The sequence below is a fragment of the Bathycoccus prasinos genome (genome assembly GCF_002220235.1).
Source record: "Bathycoccus prasinos genomic : Chromosome_2".
Lineage (NCBI taxonomy): Eukaryota > Viridiplantae > Chlorophyta > Mamiellophyceae > Mamiellales > Bathycoccaceae > Bathycoccus > Bathycoccus prasinos.
This window is the reverse complement of record NC_024007.1, coordinates 860,022-876,619: the sequence shown is the minus strand read 5'-3', so window position 1 is coordinate 876,619 and position 16,598 is coordinate 860,022. Positions and strand designations below refer to the sequence as shown.

Below are 16,598 nucleotides of genomic sequence, written 5' to 3'. Positions count from 1 at the left end.
AAACGACACAATTTATAATCGAGAAAGAATATAATACGAATAATACGAATAATGGGCAGCGGACCTTCGAAACCAGACGAAGAAGACGTCCAGGAGGAGGAAGAAAAGGAGAGGAATTTTTCGTCTTCGAGGAGGAGAAGCGACGAAAACGATTCAGACGACGAGAAAGACGACGATTTTGAAGAAAAAAATACGCGGAGGACTTGGAAGCCGAACGATGATGATGCGAAAAGAAGAACACTAACACCAGCGCGCATCAGCATGGTCAGTCCGTTCGGAAGGATGTCTTTAACATCCAGCGGAGGAAGGGGTAGCGACGACGAGGAGGAGGACGGAGAGGAGGAAAGAGGAGGTGCGTTCGTAGCCGAACCGTTTCGTTTGAATAACCACGTGGTTGCCTTTGCAACCAGAGGCGACTTTGAAGAAGAGGAAGAAGGAGAGAACGCGGAGAGGAACGGGAGGAGGAAGAAGAAGAAAAAGAAGAAAAAGAACGAGTTCGCGAGCGCGAGAGCGTGGATGGAACGGAAAGGTTTATTTGCGACGTCGATGGAAAATGGTGACATGGAAAGCGAGAGACGGGGTGACGCGTCGTCGTCGTCAACGGACGTCGTGTTGGTCAACCTCGCCTCTCGAGCGTTTTGCGAGCGGCAACACGCGCTGTCGAAGATATCTCGTTCGGAACGAGAGGATGAAGAAGATGAAGACGAGTCGTTGTACGACGCGTTTCGAGACGCGCCTATAGTTGAGTTTATCGTGGACGAGTGCATCCCGTTCGCGAACGTCGTCGAGTTGGATACGTTGGTGTCCATCGCGAGCACGATCGAGAAGTGGATGGCGATTTCGAGCGAGCCGGTAGTCGCGCTTCATTTCGCTATCGACGACGCGACGACGCGACAAGAAGATTTGTATCGAAAAGGTGGGGTAAGATACGACGTGGCGACGAAAGAGAATTATTACGCGGCCACGGCGTCTGCAAAAGAGGAAAGGAAAAATGAACGGATTAGGAAGCGGTCCTTGGCGATAAACGTCTTGCGATTCATCGCGTGCGCGTCCATCGTGGCTTCCGGGAAAGGCGACGTATCAATAGAAAATGCTTATTGCGAAATCGCGCCGCCGCCGATGTCCGCAAAGGAGAGCACGAAGAGATTTCGAGATAAGCGTGCGTTTACTTTGACAAACACGCAAAGGAGAATTGGCCAGTGGTTGCAAACGCGAGCGAGGAGAATTGAAAGCGGTTTCGAAGATGCGATTTTAATGAGTAGTAACGATGGTGAGAAAATAACGTTAAAACGTGTCGTCATTTCCGGCGGGATTTCCTGCGACGGCAAAGGCGGGTCACGATTATATTGCGTGGTGAGAGATGGGCGCAACAGAGAAATTGGGAGAAGTTTGTTCTCCGCGACACAGTTCGGTCCAGACTTTCATTCCAGCGCGAACGGCTCCCCTATTCCTTTCGAGATGTTTCAAACGCCGAAAAGCGTCGAGTTACGATCGGAAAACACCGCAGCGAGAGATTATGAAGGCTCGTGTTTGAATAAAAACGGCGAATACACCGAAACCGTGTATAAGAAAGGCGTGCGTCTCACGTCTGATTTCTTCGTATGCGTGTATCACTGGACGGGAAATAGAGAATTTGATGAAAAACGTCCAATTTGCCTCGCCTGGTCGCACGCGGTGGCGATGGCGAAACACGGCGTCACGCGATTTCATCTAAATGATATCGACCACTGCGGGACGGGTGATAGTGGCGCGAACATGTCCGCGCTTTTACCGAAGAATTTCTTCTTAGACGTGACGATACTCATCGACTCTCCTCCTCCTCCTCCTCCTCCGCCGCCGCCTTTCTCTCCTCCTCCAAAGGTGCCATCGATATCGTCCCAGCAGCAAAAATCGATTCTCCCTTCGACACCACCACCACCACCACCACCGCCACCACCGCCGCCGGCGGCAGTCTCTAAAGTTGCATCAAAAGGAGCCCCTCTGCCACCGCCACCGCCACCGCCACCGCCACCGCCAGCACCACCGCGAGCACCCCCGGCGCCACCAGTACCAAAGAACAAAGCGGGAGCAATACCGCCGCCGCCTCCCGCGCCGCCCGGCAGAAAACTCAGTCTTCGGAATACTCAGGTGCCAACACCGACACTTTTAAAGAAGAAACCTGTGACAAACACGCTCCGAAAAATCTTTTGGGAGAAGTTACCGGTCACTATTGACACGTGGTTTACTGCCAGCGGCGATATCGACGAGAAGAAGCGAGAAAAGATACGGAAGAAAGTATATGAAGCGTTTGATGCGAAACCAACGAAGCAACAAAAACCACTCGATGAGGAAAATAGTGCGAAAAAACAGGAACGTGGCATGCCGAAACTGATTCCATTGAAGCGAGCGAACAATATTTCCATCGTTCTGAGTAGATGGAAAGCAGCGCAAGACCCGCAATCTATCGTCGATATGATTCAATGCGCGTCGTCAGAGCTCGACATCGACAAGTTACAAATACTCATCCAGTGCGTGCCGAACGAAGAGGAGCTTTTATTGTTTAAGGAGTACAACGCTAACGACGATGAAAATATCGAAAATCCGTTATCTCAACCAGAACAATTTCTCCGAAAGATGTGCACGATACCAAACTTGGAGCATCGCCTTCGAGCGCTCATGTTTGCGCGGCAGTTTAGCGAGCTCGCTCGCGACTTACGCTCTTGCTTTGAAGTGGTAGAAAACGCTTGCGACGAGGTGTTAAGCTCAAACGATTTACGCAATATTTTGAAACACGCTTTATATTGCGGTAACGTATTAAACGAGGGGACAATCCGTGGCGACGCGAACGGTTTCGCCTTGGAATCTTTGTTGTTGTTTGCGAATGTTAAGACTACGACGAATAAAAATACGGACACGCCGACATTGATACGGCCACCGGAAAATTTGTTGGAAGTTGTCGTCGATGTCGCAGATGACAGTGATACTATTGAGGATAAGCAAAATGACACGTATTCGTTGCGCGAAAATCTGAAACACTGCGAACGCGCCATGCGCTTCGCCCGAGGCGAACTAGAAAGCCGATATGAATCGTTTCGGAAAAACGTGGTGAATTTAAAGAAGGAACGCTTAGAACACCTGTGCGATGTCGCGAAAGAACAGGAAATCGTAGACGAGCTAGCTAGAAAGGTGCGAGAGAAGTTCAACCGACTAAAAATATTCGTGGGAAAAAGTACCACATCGGGCGAAGGACCGGAAGAAATCTTTACAAACATCTGGCTCTTCGCCGAAAGCGTCGATCGAAGACGGCGACGAACAAAAGAGAATCAACGCAACACTAATAACAATAATAGAAACAAACCAAATAGCCCGCCACAAACAACAACGCCACAAACGCCGCATTATGCGTCTGGAGCCAACACTGCGTGGATTTAGTCTTCTTAGTTTTAAAGTGGACCGGTTAAACGTTTCAAATCTTCAAGTCTAATCCCATTAACCAGTTCGAAAACACGACGCTCAACGCGACGCAAATTATTACAGGTAAAACCATATCCATCCACTCCACCGGTTCGTAATATGGTAACAAATCTTTCTCGTCTCGTTTATACCTTTTCAAAGGATCGTGTTCGTCTCTTTTCACGAAATTCTTTTCGCACTCGATGCGACAACACGCGCCGAACATGTACTTCTTCACCTTCATATTCACGCCGCCCATGTTCCCTAATGCGTGCACGAACGTCTCCGGAGTATACTTTGCGTTTTGAATAGACTTGGAGAGATACTTGTACGCCTTCCTATCTTTTTTCTCCCGTATGAAAATCAAAGCTACGATCGGCATGATATATTCCAACCAAAACTTTAAAATCATCTTCGCGAGCCGGATTTTGGGAGGAAACGCGTCCACGACGACCAATTTCCCTCCCGGTTTCAACACCCGCATCATCTGCCAAATCGCCAACTGCGAGTCCGCGAAATTCCGCAACGTGTACACCGTCACCACGCAATCAAACGTGTCTTTTTTGTACATCTCGTCGCAATTCTCAATGTTCCCGACCGTATACGTCGCCCTCGCGTCTCGATTCTTCGCGTTCGCCACGCGAATCATCTCTTTCGACGGATCTAAACCTTCGCACGCCACGCATATCCCGGAATACCTTTTCAAAACCCGTCGAGTGGAAATTCCAGACCCGCACCCGACGTCTAACACTTTCCCGTGTAATCGTAAGTTCAACTTCCTCAGCGCTCGCAAGCGCCAATACGAGGTGCCACCTAACGAAATCCAAAGGTTCATGAAGTCGTAATTCCTCGCGATTCGATTGAACAGTTCTCGAACGAATCGTAACTTTTCCTTCCCTTCGAACTTCGCGGAGTGGAACAACGTCGACGTGACCACGGTTTCTTCGAAGAACTTCTTTTCATCCTCTTCTTCTTCCTCTGTTTCTTCCGTCACTTTTCTCGTCTCTTTCTTCGTCTTCGAAGCTGCCTTCTTGTTAAAGACGCTTCTCTGTCGCAGACTTTTTGACGACATGTTGTTTCCTCTTTCTCCTTCAAAACGTGTATAAAGCGCAACAAGAGAACGCAAAAAAAGAGTTCTTCGACGGAAGAGAGAGAGAGAGACTTTAGACGTTCCTTTCTTTCAAAGCGACGACGACGACGACGACAAAAACAGCCGAGATGTGATTGCTTAATGAGGAGAAAGTCATGTGAGAAAATCCAATCGTTCTTTCAATTTAGGGTAGCATAATAAACCCTAAATAAGGGGGCTCCGATTTTGGATAGAGTCGTTTCCTCGCTTCATATTTACGCGCGCACAACGGCCGACTCGTTGCGAGAGGCAACAAATATACTACGAATGGAAGCATTGAGCAGCGCGTCGTCGTCGACGCTGTTAAACAACGCGGCGAGACGATTCGAGACGGCGTCGAAAAACGTTTCGTCGTCGTCGTACTCGCATAAAAATCAATCTTCACTTCAGAATCACCAAAGTCGAGGTGATGTCCGAGCGAGAGGAGGAGGAGGAAGAGGCGGGCGGTTTGTGACGAGAAATCATCTCTCTTCGAGAAGAACGTCTGTCAACGCTGCTGCTGCCGCCGCCGCGCAAAAAGAGCAGACGAACAACGCCTCTTCCAATGACGACGACGCGTTCGAACTCGACCGTAAAAATACGTTTCTCTCTGCGGTGGAAAAAGACAAAGCGAACGTGGTTCCGGTGTTTAGGAGAATTTTCGACGACCAACTGACGCCGATTTTAGCGTATCGGCTGCTCGTGAAAGACGACGCGAGGGAAGCGCCGTCGTTTTTGTTCGAATCCGTCGTCGGTGGGACGCAAATTGGGCGGTACTCGTTTCTCGGTCGCCGGCCGAAAGTTGAAGTGTTGGCGAGCGAAAATCGAGTTAGGATTATGAACCACGCGAAACCGGAGGAGAATAAGGAGGACTATTTCGAAGAGGACCCGATGACGGTTATGGCAAAACTTGGGGAACACTGGAAACCGGCGAAACATCCAGATTTACCGGACGCGTTCGCCGGCGGTTGGGTAGGGTTCGCCGGCTACGACACGGTCAGGTATCAATACATCAATAAGTTGCCGTTCGATAACGTTCGAGAACAAGACGATCGAGATTTACCAGACGTGCACATGGGTTTGTACGAAGAAGTCATCGTTTTTGATCACGCGACGAAGCAAGTGTATGGAGTAAAATGGGTGATGCTGGAAGATTACACCAGCAAAGACGGCACCGTCGACGCCGAGAAAGCGTATAGCGAAGGCATCAAAGGATTAGACGATTTAATGAAAGAGTTGCAGCCAGAAACGATGGGCACGATTCCGTTTGGAAGTGTGGACATGCGTTTAAGTGGGAAACCAGAGCCAATGAAGGATTCAAACATGAGCAAAGAGAGCTTTTTAGACGCCGTGGCGACGACGAAGGAACACATCAAAGCCGGCGATATTTTTCAGTTGGTGTTGTCCCATAGGTTCGAGAGAAAAACGAAAGTTGATCCGTTTGAAGTGTACAGGGCGTTGAGAGTGGTGAATCCGTCGCCGTATATGATTTATTACCAAGGTAAAGATTGCATATTGATCGCATCGTCGCCGGAGATTTTGTGTCGCGTGGACGATTCGCGAACGGTGGTGAACAGACCTTTAGCCGGGACTCGAGCGAGAGGTAAAACGCAAGCCGAAGATCTCGCATTAGAAGAAGATTTGTTGGCGGACGAGAAGGAAAGAGCGGAACACGTCATGCTCGTGGATTTAGGACGGAACGACGTCGGAAGAGTCTCGCAAATGGGCACCGTTAAAGTTGAAAAGCTCATGGAAATTGAACGATATTCACACGTCATGCATATTTCGTCCACGGTGACTGGAAAGCTGATCGAAGACTTGAATCCTTGGGATGTGTTGCGCGCAGCTTTACCCGTCGGTACCGTTTCTGGTGCACCGAAAGTTCGAGCGATGCAAATCATAGACGATTTGGAAGTATCCAAGCGTGGACCGTACGGCGGCGGCATTGGCTACGTCGGTTTCGCAGGCGAGATGGATATCGCGTTGGCGCTGCGAACGATGGTCGTTCCGACGAAACAAAAGAAAGGAGACGAGTGGACGATCCACGTCCAAGCCGGAGCTGGTATCGTCGCGGATTCAAATCCAGAGAGCGAGTACCAAGAAACGGTGAACAAATCTGCCGCGCTTGGACGAAGCATCGATTTAGCGGAACGCGCGTTTTTGAAAAAGAAGTAGGTCGATGAAAAAAAAGAAGTATTTAAAAACTGACAACACTATTATGGTATCACTATTCAACACGTCCTAAAATACTAGTTTCGCGAACCGAAGGCGACGACCGGCTACTCTACTTTACTCGGTTTTCTTCGCCATCGCCACGGATTTATCCTCTTCCTCGCCTTCCTCCTTTGCGGTTGTCGAATATCGAGTGACCCAGTGCCTCGTCGCGGCGCCTAAAACATGACACGCGAAACCAATCAAAAACAACGCCGTACCGAAACACTTCCCCAACCATAACGGCGATGCCATCGCGAAATACATCAATCCAGCACCACTCCCGGACGTTAATCCATAAAAAGCGTCCCAACTTGTGAATCCACCGCGAAACTCCACCGCGCAGTTTAATCCCAAATTCGCCGCCAACGCCAACGCGCACCACGCGAAAGACCAAATCTCGCAAAACCACCCAGCTTTACCACTTCCTTCGGAAATTTTCGGAAATAAATGACTGATTAACATCAACGTCGTCATCACTGTCCCTAAAATGACCAAATTCGTCCTCTCCTCTCGATCGTCTATTATCCCTAACCGCGCGATATTCCCGCACAAGAAACAAAATCCGGCGTTGGCCGCGAACGAATACACGCACGCCAACAACTCCTCGCGTAAACTTTCCGTCACGAACGATACAGTCGTCGAAAACGCCATTCCAGAGATGAACAAAACCGCGGATACCCACATTAACCCTAGACCAAACGCAAAATCGCCTCTCACCGCTTTCTGGTAATCCACCGAAACGACTCGTTTTTCCGAATTCACCACCGATTTCCGGACCAATAAAGGCCGACTGGTCAGGATCGAGACGCTTAAAACTAACGCGCACGCGCCAAAGCACACCGAGCTCACGAGCAGTGCTCCGTCTGCTGTGAGAAGAAAACGACCACCACCACTCTTCGCGCACTCCTTTGCCTCCTCAGAGGACGAAAACGGAAACGAAAACGACGCCACCAGACGTTCGAGCGTCGGCTTCAACTTCCCGTTGTCATCACTCCTACTGTTACTAAAAAGTTCCGTCAGTTTCGGGTACGCGCTTTGGAGCTGCGCTCGCGACATGATAAACGCTCCGTCCTCGATTCGTTTTCCTCGCGCTCTGCTTTAAGAAGAATGTGGTGGTATCTTCTTCTTCTTCTTCTTACCTTCTTCGCGCGTAAAATCGACGAAACGTCTGACGCTTCTTTCGGGAAAAATCTTCATTTAAAAGAGAGATGAGCGGGAGACGAATACTGGCGTCGAGTAGTTCTCCCTCGATGTCTCAGCCGCAGGTGAACATTCTGGGATCCAGTCCGAGCTCCGCGTCGGCGTGTTTGAGATTACAGTCCGATTTGCGTTCGATACGGATCGAACCGCCCGAGGTATAAATACGTGAGATGTTTATCTCGTTGTTGTCTGACAAACGCTTTCGTTCGTGTTTTGTTCTTCGTTTTATGCGCGTTTCGCTGACACGCTGTACCTCTTTTCTCGATACCACGCAGGGCTGTTCGGCGTCCCCACACTCGGACGATAACTTGTTCGTCTGGTCGGCGACGATTTGTGGCCCACAAGACTCACCTTGGGAAGGCGGCATATTCTCCTTACGTTTGACGTTTTCGGACTCCTACCCAGCCTCCGCGCCGAGAGTCCGGTTCGTCTCGGAGATGTTCCATCCGAACATATATTCGGATGGGACGTTGTGCATGGATACGATTCAAGAGCAGTGGAGTCCGGTGCATTCGGTGGCGAGTTTGTTGACGTCGGTGAGGAGTTTGTTGTGCGACCCGAACGTGAATAGTCCGGCCAACCCGCAAGCGGCGAAGATGTTGGTCGAGGAGGAAAAGGAGTATAATAAGAGGGTGAGACGGTTGGCGAGGAAGACGATCGAGTGAGACCCAGGAGAGAGAGTCTAAGAGATGGTAAGAGAGGGAGAGAGAGATGTTTTGTAGTTGGACGCGCGAAAGCGCGAGTAGTTAAATCATTCTGTAAAAAAAATGTGTGCTTGTGTGTGTATATTGCATCTGGAATTACTTCTCTATCGTCTTCGCGTCCTCAACATTCTCAGATCGACGCTTCTGATATCGTGCCAAGACATAGACACGCTCTGAAAGGACTCTATCATCGCCTCTAAAGTCGACGCTTCCGGGTCGTCGCTTCTTCTGTTCTTCTTCTTCTTTCTCGGCGTTTTCCTCGGCGAGGCGCCGTGCTTCTTCGCGACAAAACCGCGGCTTAACTGGCCGTTCGTCGTCTGAATCGTCTGAATCGTCTTCTTCTTCTTTGGTGTCGTCACCATCATCGTCGAAAAGTGTATTTCCTCCAGGTCTTTCTGCGCATCGCTGTTCAAAGTCTCCGCCGGATCAAAAACTTTCATCCGCTTCTTTTTGTTCTCTTCGCTTTGCGGACTCGCTTTCTTCCTCGACCGTTGTTGGGTTTGTTTTTTCCTCGTCGTCGTCGTTATCGTCACCGTCACCGGTTTCGACGACGACGACGAGTTTAGGAGAGGCGGCGACAAAAGAGAGATTTCCTCCTCCGCGATTCGCGGCGGCGGATGTTGTTCGTACGGCTGCGCACCGCCCCGGAAGAAACTCTCGGTGGTGTTCGTCTCCTCTACTCTCGACGACGATACGTTCCGATACCGATGTTTGCGACGAGAATATCGCGAAGACGACGACGGCGTTGCATCGTCGTTATAATCGTCAAAGGAGTTCTCGTCGCGCATCGAAGAGAACGACGACGACAAAGACGACGACAAAGACTTTACGCGTTTACGAGTAGTATTTTATGCTTACGCGTATTTTTTTTGAAGACTTCAATGAGAAAATTCAAAAGTTTCTTAATAAAAATTCTCACGACGATGTGCGCTTGTTGCTAAAGTAACCCCCTCTTCCTCCTCTTCCTCCTCTTCCTCCTCCTCTTCCGCCACTGCCTCGTCCTCTGCTTTTTGTGGTGCTCTTCTTTTTCGCGTATTTTCGTTTTTTAGGTTGTTGTTGCTTTCGAGGAGGATTCGCGCCGCCGCGGTCGTCGTCGTCGTCCTCCTCCTCCTCCTCGGCGTCTTCCGAGTAGGCGTTCACGGCGTCTTCGAGATTCTTTTCTTCCTCCTCTGACGAAGACGAGGATGAAGAAGAGTCGACGCTGATGACTTCGAATAACGGCGCGTTCGGGTCTTTGCTGCTCTTTCTCTTCTTGTTCGCTATCATCGTTCCTTTCATTTCTAACGCGCCTTCTTCCTCCTCTGAAGAGGAAGAGTCGTTCTTTTCCCATCGGCCTCGTTTTTTCTCGTTCGTCGGGTCTTCCGCGGCGACATCTTTCGTTTTAGGTTGCGCTTTCGCTACTCCTCCTTGCTTTTTCTTCTTGCTCGCATTTTGACGAGGCGTGACGCCGGCTCTTCGCTCTTTGTTCGCCTCGACGAAGTTTTGAAAGTCCGAAAACACGCCTCTGATGGCTCCGGTTTCCTTCGGCGCCGCGCGGTGTTTCATCATCTCCGTGTCCATCTTTACGATTCTGCCGAGTAAGAAGATTTCCTTGGACGCGCCCACTGGGGCCGTGATGACCGTAAACGCGTGTTCAAACGCCGCTTTGACGCTTCGCCAGGCGTAGGAGTTGCGTCCTAAATCATTTTCCGGGTCTTGCGGGTCTTGAATGGAGAGTAAGAACGGTCGTCGTTCGTCGTAAAAGTTCTTCTCGCTCTTGACGAAGAATCGATTGGTGGAGGTTGTTTTATCCGCGTCGCCGCATGAAATGCCAATCTCTTCCGCGTTGAGCTTTCGACCGTACAATTCGAAGAAATCAATCAGAAGAGTACCTAAACACCCTTCCGATGCGTCTTCTCGACCGCGTTCGCCGGCCCATTCAGACGCTTCGATGGATTCTCGGAGTTGTAAAAACGTCATGATCATACATAACAAAGCGTACGATCCGATACCTCCGGAATAGACTTCATTCAACCCTCTTTGCGATAAAAAACATTTCAAAACAGTCGTTAAAGGCCTCAAAGCTGGAAACCGTCTCGTATTTCTCTTCACGATTTCCGCCGACGCCGGTCCGTTGGCCACATCAAACGACACGTCGAATTGAACGCCCGATTTCGTCTCTTCGAACTTTACGATCGGCACTCTTGCTTTACTAATCAACTGGATATTCGTAGCCTCGCCTCTTCTGGCGAGGTACAAGGCTAACGCTTTCAAACACACCGCAGGTGATTTTGCCCCCGAGTCTAAGATGACCGCATCCACGTCTGACGACGGCAAATACATCTTCGTCGCGAATGAGCCGTGCACCTCGAACCTACTGCTCGGCCATATCGTCATCACCGCCTCTCTCACGCGTTCTACCGCCGCCAGCCGCGATTTCTCCTCCTCTTCCGTTGGTTCTAAAAACCGACAAAAATCCACAATTTCTCCGTGCAATCGCACTAAAGGTGATTTCAAATTCCTCAACCTTTGCGCGGTACCTCTCGGCGACCAGAGCGGATCCTCGCCACTGCTATTATCATTCTTATTTCTATCGTTATTTCTGTCGTCGTTATCATTTCCGACGTTCCCTTCTCTCTTCCCGGCCAACAAATCTCGCTCTTTCCTCTTCTCCTCCTCTCTCTCGTTCTCCTCGCGTTTCTTCATCGTCATCAAATGCTGTTCTTTATCCTCGTCCTCGTACTCCTCCTCCTCCACGTCGATGAAATCGCCGCCTAACCCAGTCGCCCGCTCGACGTTCAAACTCTCCACCCGTCTTTTCTCGCCGCCTATTCGCGTCGTTTGACTCTCCACTTCGAAGCCGCCGTTGCCGCCGCCACCGTTACTACTCCCACCGCCGGTGAAACCAAATCCGAGTCCTAAACCACCGTGCGTAAACGTCACCGTCTGGTCGTACAAAGGCGCGTTTTTCAATGCGTTGTTGCCATTTAAAGCCGCCATGAGATGATGAATGTTACTATCGAAACAAAACAGTTCTTATTGCTCCTCAATCGTCGGCGAATTAAGTTCTTCTTCTTCTTCTCTCTTCTTCTCCTCCTTTTTGCGCGCGTCTCTCTTCTTCTTGAACCAATTCACGATGAACGAAATCACAATCAACGCGTTCCCGACGAGTTGCACCACTTTCGCCTCTCTCCCTTCTTTTTCTTCGCGTTGGTATTCCTCTAAATCTTTCTGCGAAATCGGTTGCGCAGGTCGTTTCGAGACGAGAAATTGCGCGCCGTTTTTGGTGTGTTCCGGCGTCGCCGCTTTCGTGATCGAGAAAGCAGACGTTGACGATGATTTTGACTTCTTCTCTTCGTTCTTTTTCCCGCCGAACAAGAACATTCTCTGTCTTTTTCTCGCGTCGTTCGCAAAACAACAATAAACGAGTGCTCTGTATTATGCCGCCAAAACGCGTCAAAATCCAAACGCAACATGGAGGAAAAGGACGACGAGGACTCAGAGGCAAAAGCGAGAGTAGAAATCCACCTCGAGGACGAGGATGCTCAAACCACAGGGCAGGCGTTACTCTGGACCGCCCGAGAATACAAAATCGTTCGGCAAAAGTATCGCATCATTGGTTCTTTGCTCGGTTCTTTACCCGGCTACCGGCAACAAGATTCCACTCGCGGGTTACCGGTGTTGTTGAGCAAAGAGGAGGTGTACGTGCTGAAAGAGAACGCGTGGGCGAGGATGCGGTTCAAAACGAAAAAGAGGAAACGGAATTCGAGTGATTTTAACGAGGAGGCGGAAGAACGGGAGCTTTTGTTGCAGCCTCAGATTACGACGACGAGGAATCAATTGAGAGCGATGAAAGCGAGCAAGAAAAGCCAGTGGGGCGGAGCGGCGAAGAAGAAACAGAAAGTAGTACCCAAGAAGAAGAACGATAAAGAAGAAGAAACGAAGAAGAAAAGCAGCAATAATAGGGATAGAATTGTAGACTGGGAGCAAGTTTTAGGGAGATCGAGCTCGGTGGTGTTGCCGTTAACCACGAGCGAGATGGACGACGACGCGCGAAAGTTGGACGACGCGCCGCCCGAGGAGGAGGAGGAGGCGTACAAGGGGAGAGTTTGGAGGAAGATGTCGAAAATTGATCGGTATAAATGCGCGGTGTTCAAGGATTTACACGAGAAAGGGTTTACGATGACCTCGGCGGCAAAGTTTGGTGGTGATTACTTGGCGTATCCGGGAGATCCGATGTTATTTCACGCGTATTTCACGGTGAGAGTGTTGGAGAGAGGGGAGAAGATGACGCCGTTAAGTTGTTCGTCCGTGACGAGGATGGCGCACGCGGCCAGGAAGAACGTCGTTTTTGCGTTTTGCGGAGAAGAAGAAGATGAAAAAGGAGGAGATAACAAGAACAACAACAACGACGGCGTGCTTCGAATTCAGTATTTCACGTGTGTCCCAGATATCGAGCTCAGTTCTAACAGAGGTTTTTAAAAAGGGTTAAAAAGCAGGTAATAGATTTGTAGTCAAAATAGTATTTCTAGATATATGTGTGCTAAATTGGTGAATCATTGCATTCCAATCTCTTCGTCTTTCTCCATTTGCCTCAACTTCTCCTCTATCAAAGCGCACTTCCTCGTCATCGAAATCCACTCGTCGTTCAATTCTCTCAAATGTCCCTGCGCTTCCTCTTGGGACAACCTCCTCTTCGAATTCACCATTTCTAACTGATCGTCCACCTTTCGAACTAAACCTTCGTACTCCTTCACCACCTCTTCCAACTCCTCTAAGTGTTTCCTCCACGCGTTCGCGGCGTATTTTTGCATCAACTCTAAGTTTTGCATCCTCAACGCCGTGTGTTCCAACTGACTCTTCGCGTTGGCGACGCTCTCTTCCCATTTGCTCGCGTTCGTCTTGTGTTTCACCGAAGGCGGAGGAACTTCGTACCGACTCGTATCTGGGTTCAACTTCGGTTCGTTCTTCTCGAACCGTCGCGTGTACTCCTCTATCATGGCGGGCGTTAAATGCGCGAATTCTTTTTCGTTGAATCGAGACGAGGTTGAAGCTCGCACATCCGCCAAGTAGTCCTTCTCGCGTTTCGGCATCCGGCGCATCTGTTGTGTTTAATAATAAGAACATAATAAAGAAGAAGAAGAATAGAACGAAGTCAGCGAGAGAGAACGAGAACAAACGAGCGTTTCCTAGTATCTCACGCGTCGTAATACGTCATAAAACGAAGGAGTCTGTGATTACCTCTTCTTGGACCATCGTTTCCGCCGCTTTCAATTCGTGCGCGGAAACGGCGTCGATGTACGGCAACGAGACTTCATCCGAAACAGTTTCAGAAGATAACCCGAAAGTAGCGCGTTCGGACGAACCGAGTTGGAGCGTTGGAGGTGGCGGCATTTAGGAGTGTGTTCTTTCGTAGTATCGTCGGTATTTGGAGTGAAGCATTTGTGAATTAAAACAACGGAGTTTGATGAAAGAAAGAAGATTCGTTCTCGAATATATGATACGTTTCTGTTGTTGTGATGAAATAACAAAACTAAAGATTTTACTACTACGAGCGTAAAAGTCTCTCTCTTTCTTTCTCTCTCTCTCGCATATTGTTAAATTCTTTACCACTCAAAGTCCGCCGCCGGGTTATCGCCCTCCTCCGAGGACGAATCGTCTTGGAACAAATCTCTCTCTCTCAAATACGCAATCGCCGCGCCCAAGCAGTTATCCTTCATCTTCAAAAAGAAAAATTTCTCCTTATCTTCCTTGCACGTGACCGTCGCCCAGGTATCCGTCGCGCCTTCGTCCACGGTTCCCCCGACGCCACCACCCAAATCCGAATCGCACACGCCTTGCAACCAATCCTTCGCGTTCAGCTTGTCCTTCGTCTCTTCGGCGACGTACGCCACCATCGCGATTTGTCCTTTCTCTTCGCTTTCGGAGATTATAATTTTGGAGATCTTCCCGGAGCACCCTTTTCTTTCCTCCTCGTCGGATGGGTCTGGAATCGCGTTCATCCCTTCCATGGCGACTTCGAGGAGTTTCACCTCCCCTTTGGCGTTTTGGATGCGCGTGCAAAAGCACGTCAATCCGGACATGTCGGCGGCGCCTTCGATTTCGACGCCTTTTTTACCGCCCTCTTTGAACACTTTGGCGACGTCTTTTTCTTTGAACCCGGCCGCGATGGCGGCGTCTTTTTTCGGGAAATCCTGTTCGTTTGAAGTGTTATTATTATTGTTGTTGTCATCATCGAAGAAGACAGAAGAAGAATACGTGTGGTGAGTCTTTCATTCCGATGAAGTTGACGACGAGGACGAGAGAGAGAAAAACACGATCATCATCTTCTCGTCAAAGTCGCCGCCTCATCATCACACACGCGAGAGAGAAGAGAGAAAAAACAAAAGCATCTCAAGGCATCTTTAAAAAAAAAGAATCTGGTTGTTGTTATGTGTGATAACAGTACCTTGGTGAATTCAACCACCGGTTTAGCTTCAGCGTCGGCCATCTTGGATGCGTGTGCGCGTGTAGTTACGTGTGCTGTATTCTCTCTTTTGTTTTCTCGAGCCCTTTTTTTTGCGTGCCGTTTCTTTTTAGGGTTTTAGTAAACCCTAAACGTTTTTTTTCCTTCTCTTTTGTCCCTTCTTTCGTTCAACATCATTTCACACGAAAGTACTTACTTACTTTTGTAAAGATGATGATGCGCGAAGAAGAAGAAGAGGAAGAGAGAGAGACGCCGTCGAAAGCTCGAGGTGAGAAGAGAGCTCGCGTTTGTCGTCTTTATTTCTCGTTTTTTTCTCTCGATGATGGTGTTGTTCTTTTGTTCTCTCTTTCTTCTCTCTCTTCTTTCTAATTTTGAATTTTCGGGAACAACAACTAACTCTCTTTCTCTCTCTCTCTCTCTCTCTTCTTCCACCGCGCTTTCGTATTATTAAACCTCTGCTCTCGCGGAACAACAACGAAAACGAATCAAACAGTCAACGAAAGCTTGCGCGCGCTCGCCTCTCTCGCCGGCGTGGATTTTTTCTCCTCGGAAATGTGCGACCGAGTGATTGAATTGTGCAGACTGAACGTCTCCCCGGTCGCCATCGTGTCCGTCTTGAAAAGTCTGTCCGCCGTTCATCGGAAAAAAACGACTCCTCGGGAGTCGATGTAGAGTTCAGCAGGTAGTAGTAGGAGGAGTAGTAGGAGGAGTAGTAGTAATAGTAGACAACATACGCATCAATACAAGTACACAAACATTATACATAAAGACGCTCATTCTTTCCAGGGGAGGAAAAATATCTTCACTCTTGCGACGCGTTACTTTGTCTCTTGTCATCAGGAGTAGTAGTAGTATTACGACGATGATGATGATGATGATGAGCAGTTATTGTTGTGCGCGAGGAGGAGGAGCAGGAGGCGTTTCCAAAAGCAACACGAGCAGCGCGAAGAATACTACGAAGAGGAATCGATTCATTTTCCATCAAAATCACGTCCTCTTGAAGAGGCGAAGATGCGATGATGATGGGAGCACGTTAAACGCAGGAGGATGGTTCCAAAACAACAAAGACGTCGACGGACGCGACGAAACGTTCAAACGACAACAAGAGATTCTCGCCAAAAGAAGAAAAGGCGGCCGAATCGACGAAGAGGCGAACAAAAGACGCGCGAAAGTGAGTGGATTCATGAAGAAAACGTTGAGCAAGAAAGAGATGGATGAGATCAAGACGGAAAATACGAAAGCGGCGAACGCGTTGTCGAAAGAGGCGGTGAAAGGAGGGATTCCGTTTCCAATGGCATCGTTTGGAATGCCGGAGTTTGACGGCGGAGAACGGTTCGATTTACGCGGGCCGTATGCTGAGGAAGGCTGGGTCGACGAGAAAGATCTCGAGAAGGAGAAGCAAAAGTTGAAGAAGAAGAAGAACAAAGGCGGCGGGTTGTTCGGCGGGTTGTTCGGGAAGTGAAAAAGCGCAGAACGACGACGACGGGAGATGTGA

At 49.3% G+C, this 16,598-nt stretch overlaps 12 protein-coding genes across 12 annotated transcripts; 6 read left to right on the top strand and 6 right to left on the bottom strand.

The window, feature by feature from the left end:
• Positions 1-51: 51 nt before the first annotated feature.
• On the top strand, positions 52-3,344 carry Bathy02g04750 (unnamed protein product; the record flags this gene model as incomplete). Its single annotated transcript, XM_007514633.1, has 2 exons — positions 52-3,270; positions 3,330-3,344. The coding sequence occupies 2 exons, from the start codon at positions 52-54 to the stop codon at positions 3,342-3,344; spliced, it is 3,234 nt and encodes a 1,077-aa protein (XP_007514695.1).
• Positions 3,345-3,445: 101 nt separating this feature from the next.
• Bathy02g04740 (ubiquinone/menaquinone biosynthesis methyltransferase) lies at positions 3,446-4,504 on the bottom strand (the record flags this gene model as incomplete). The annotated part of the gene is made up of 1 exon (XM_007514513.1): positions 3,446-4,504. The coding sequence occupies one exon, from the start codon at positions 4,502-4,504 to the stop codon at positions 3,446-3,448; it is 1,059 nt and encodes a 352-aa protein (XP_007514575.1).
• A 324-nt stretch (positions 4,505-4,828) lies between these two features.
• On the top strand, positions 4,829-6,715 carry Bathy02g04730 (anthranilate synthase component I; the record flags this gene model as incomplete). Its single annotated transcript, XM_007514913.1, has 1 exon — positions 4,829-6,715. One exon carries the CDS (start codon positions 4,829-4,831, stop codon positions 6,713-6,715), a length of 1,887 nt encoding a protein of 628 aa, XP_007514975.1.
• Positions 6,716-6,829: 114 nt separating this feature from the next.
• Bathy02g04720 (unknown protein) lies at positions 6,830-7,810 on the bottom strand (the record flags this gene model as incomplete). The annotated part of the gene is made up of 1 exon (XM_007514703.1): positions 6,830-7,810. The coding sequence occupies one exon, from the start codon at positions 7,808-7,810 to the stop codon at positions 6,830-6,832; it is 981 nt and encodes a 326-aa protein (XP_007514765.1).
• A 152-nt stretch (positions 7,811-7,962) lies between these two features.
• Bathy02g04710 (unknown protein) lies at positions 7,963-8,115 on the top strand (the record flags this gene model as incomplete). The annotated part of the gene is made up of 1 exon (XM_007514880.1): positions 7,963-8,115. One exon carries the CDS (start codon positions 7,963-7,965, stop codon positions 8,113-8,115), a length of 153 nt encoding a protein of 50 aa, XP_007514942.1.
• Positions 8,116-8,181: 66 nt separating this feature from the next.
• Positions 8,182-8,619, top strand: Bathy02g04700 (ubiquitin-conjugating enzyme; the record flags this gene model as incomplete). Its single annotated transcript, XM_007514602.1, has 1 exon — positions 8,182-8,619. One exon carries the CDS (start codon positions 8,182-8,184, stop codon positions 8,617-8,619), a length of 438 nt encoding a protein of 145 aa, XP_007514664.1.
• Positions 8,620-8,762: 143 nt separating this feature from the next.
• Bathy02g04690 (unknown protein) lies at positions 8,763-9,446 on the bottom strand (the record flags this gene model as incomplete). The annotated part of the gene is made up of 1 exon (XM_007514784.1): positions 8,763-9,446. The coding sequence occupies one exon, from the start codon at positions 9,444-9,446 to the stop codon at positions 8,763-8,765; it is 684 nt and encodes a 227-aa protein (XP_007514846.1).
• A 127-nt stretch (positions 9,447-9,573) lies between these two features.
• On the bottom strand, positions 9,574-11,637 carry Bathy02g04680 (predicted protein; the record flags this gene model as incomplete). The annotated part of the gene is made up of 1 exon (XM_007514912.1): positions 9,574-11,637. One exon carries the CDS (start codon positions 11,635-11,637, stop codon positions 9,574-9,576), a length of 2,064 nt encoding a protein of 687 aa, XP_007514974.1.
• A 474-nt stretch (positions 11,638-12,111) lies between these two features.
• Positions 12,112-13,119, top strand: Bathy02g04670 (predicted protein; the record flags this gene model as incomplete). The annotated part of the gene is made up of 1 exon (XM_007514585.1): positions 12,112-13,119. The coding sequence occupies one exon, from the start codon at positions 12,112-12,114 to the stop codon at positions 13,117-13,119; it is 1,008 nt and encodes a 335-aa protein (XP_007514647.1).
• A 74-nt stretch (positions 13,120-13,193) lies between these two features.
• On the bottom strand, positions 13,194-13,739 carry Bathy02g04660 (predicted protein; the record flags this gene model as incomplete). The annotated part of the gene is made up of 1 exon (XM_007514846.1): positions 13,194-13,739. One exon carries the CDS (start codon positions 13,737-13,739, stop codon positions 13,194-13,196), a length of 546 nt encoding a protein of 181 aa, XP_007514908.1.
• Positions 13,740-14,243: 504 nt separating this feature from the next.
• Positions 14,244-15,127, bottom strand: Bathy02g04650 (predicted protein; the record flags this gene model as incomplete). Its single annotated transcript, XM_007514960.1, has 2 exons — positions 14,244-14,831; positions 15,086-15,127. The coding sequence occupies 2 exons, from the start codon at positions 15,125-15,127 to the stop codon at positions 14,244-14,246; spliced, it is 630 nt and encodes a 209-aa protein (XP_007515022.1).
• An 838-nt stretch (positions 15,128-15,965) lies between these two features.
• Bathy02g04640 (hypothetical protein MICPUN_56303) lies at positions 15,966-16,565 on the top strand (the record flags this gene model as incomplete). Its single annotated transcript, XM_007514592.1, has 1 exon — positions 15,966-16,565. One exon carries the CDS (start codon positions 15,966-15,968, stop codon positions 16,563-16,565), a length of 600 nt encoding a protein of 199 aa, XP_007514654.1.
• Between the last annotated feature and the right edge of the window lie 33 nt (positions 16,566-16,598).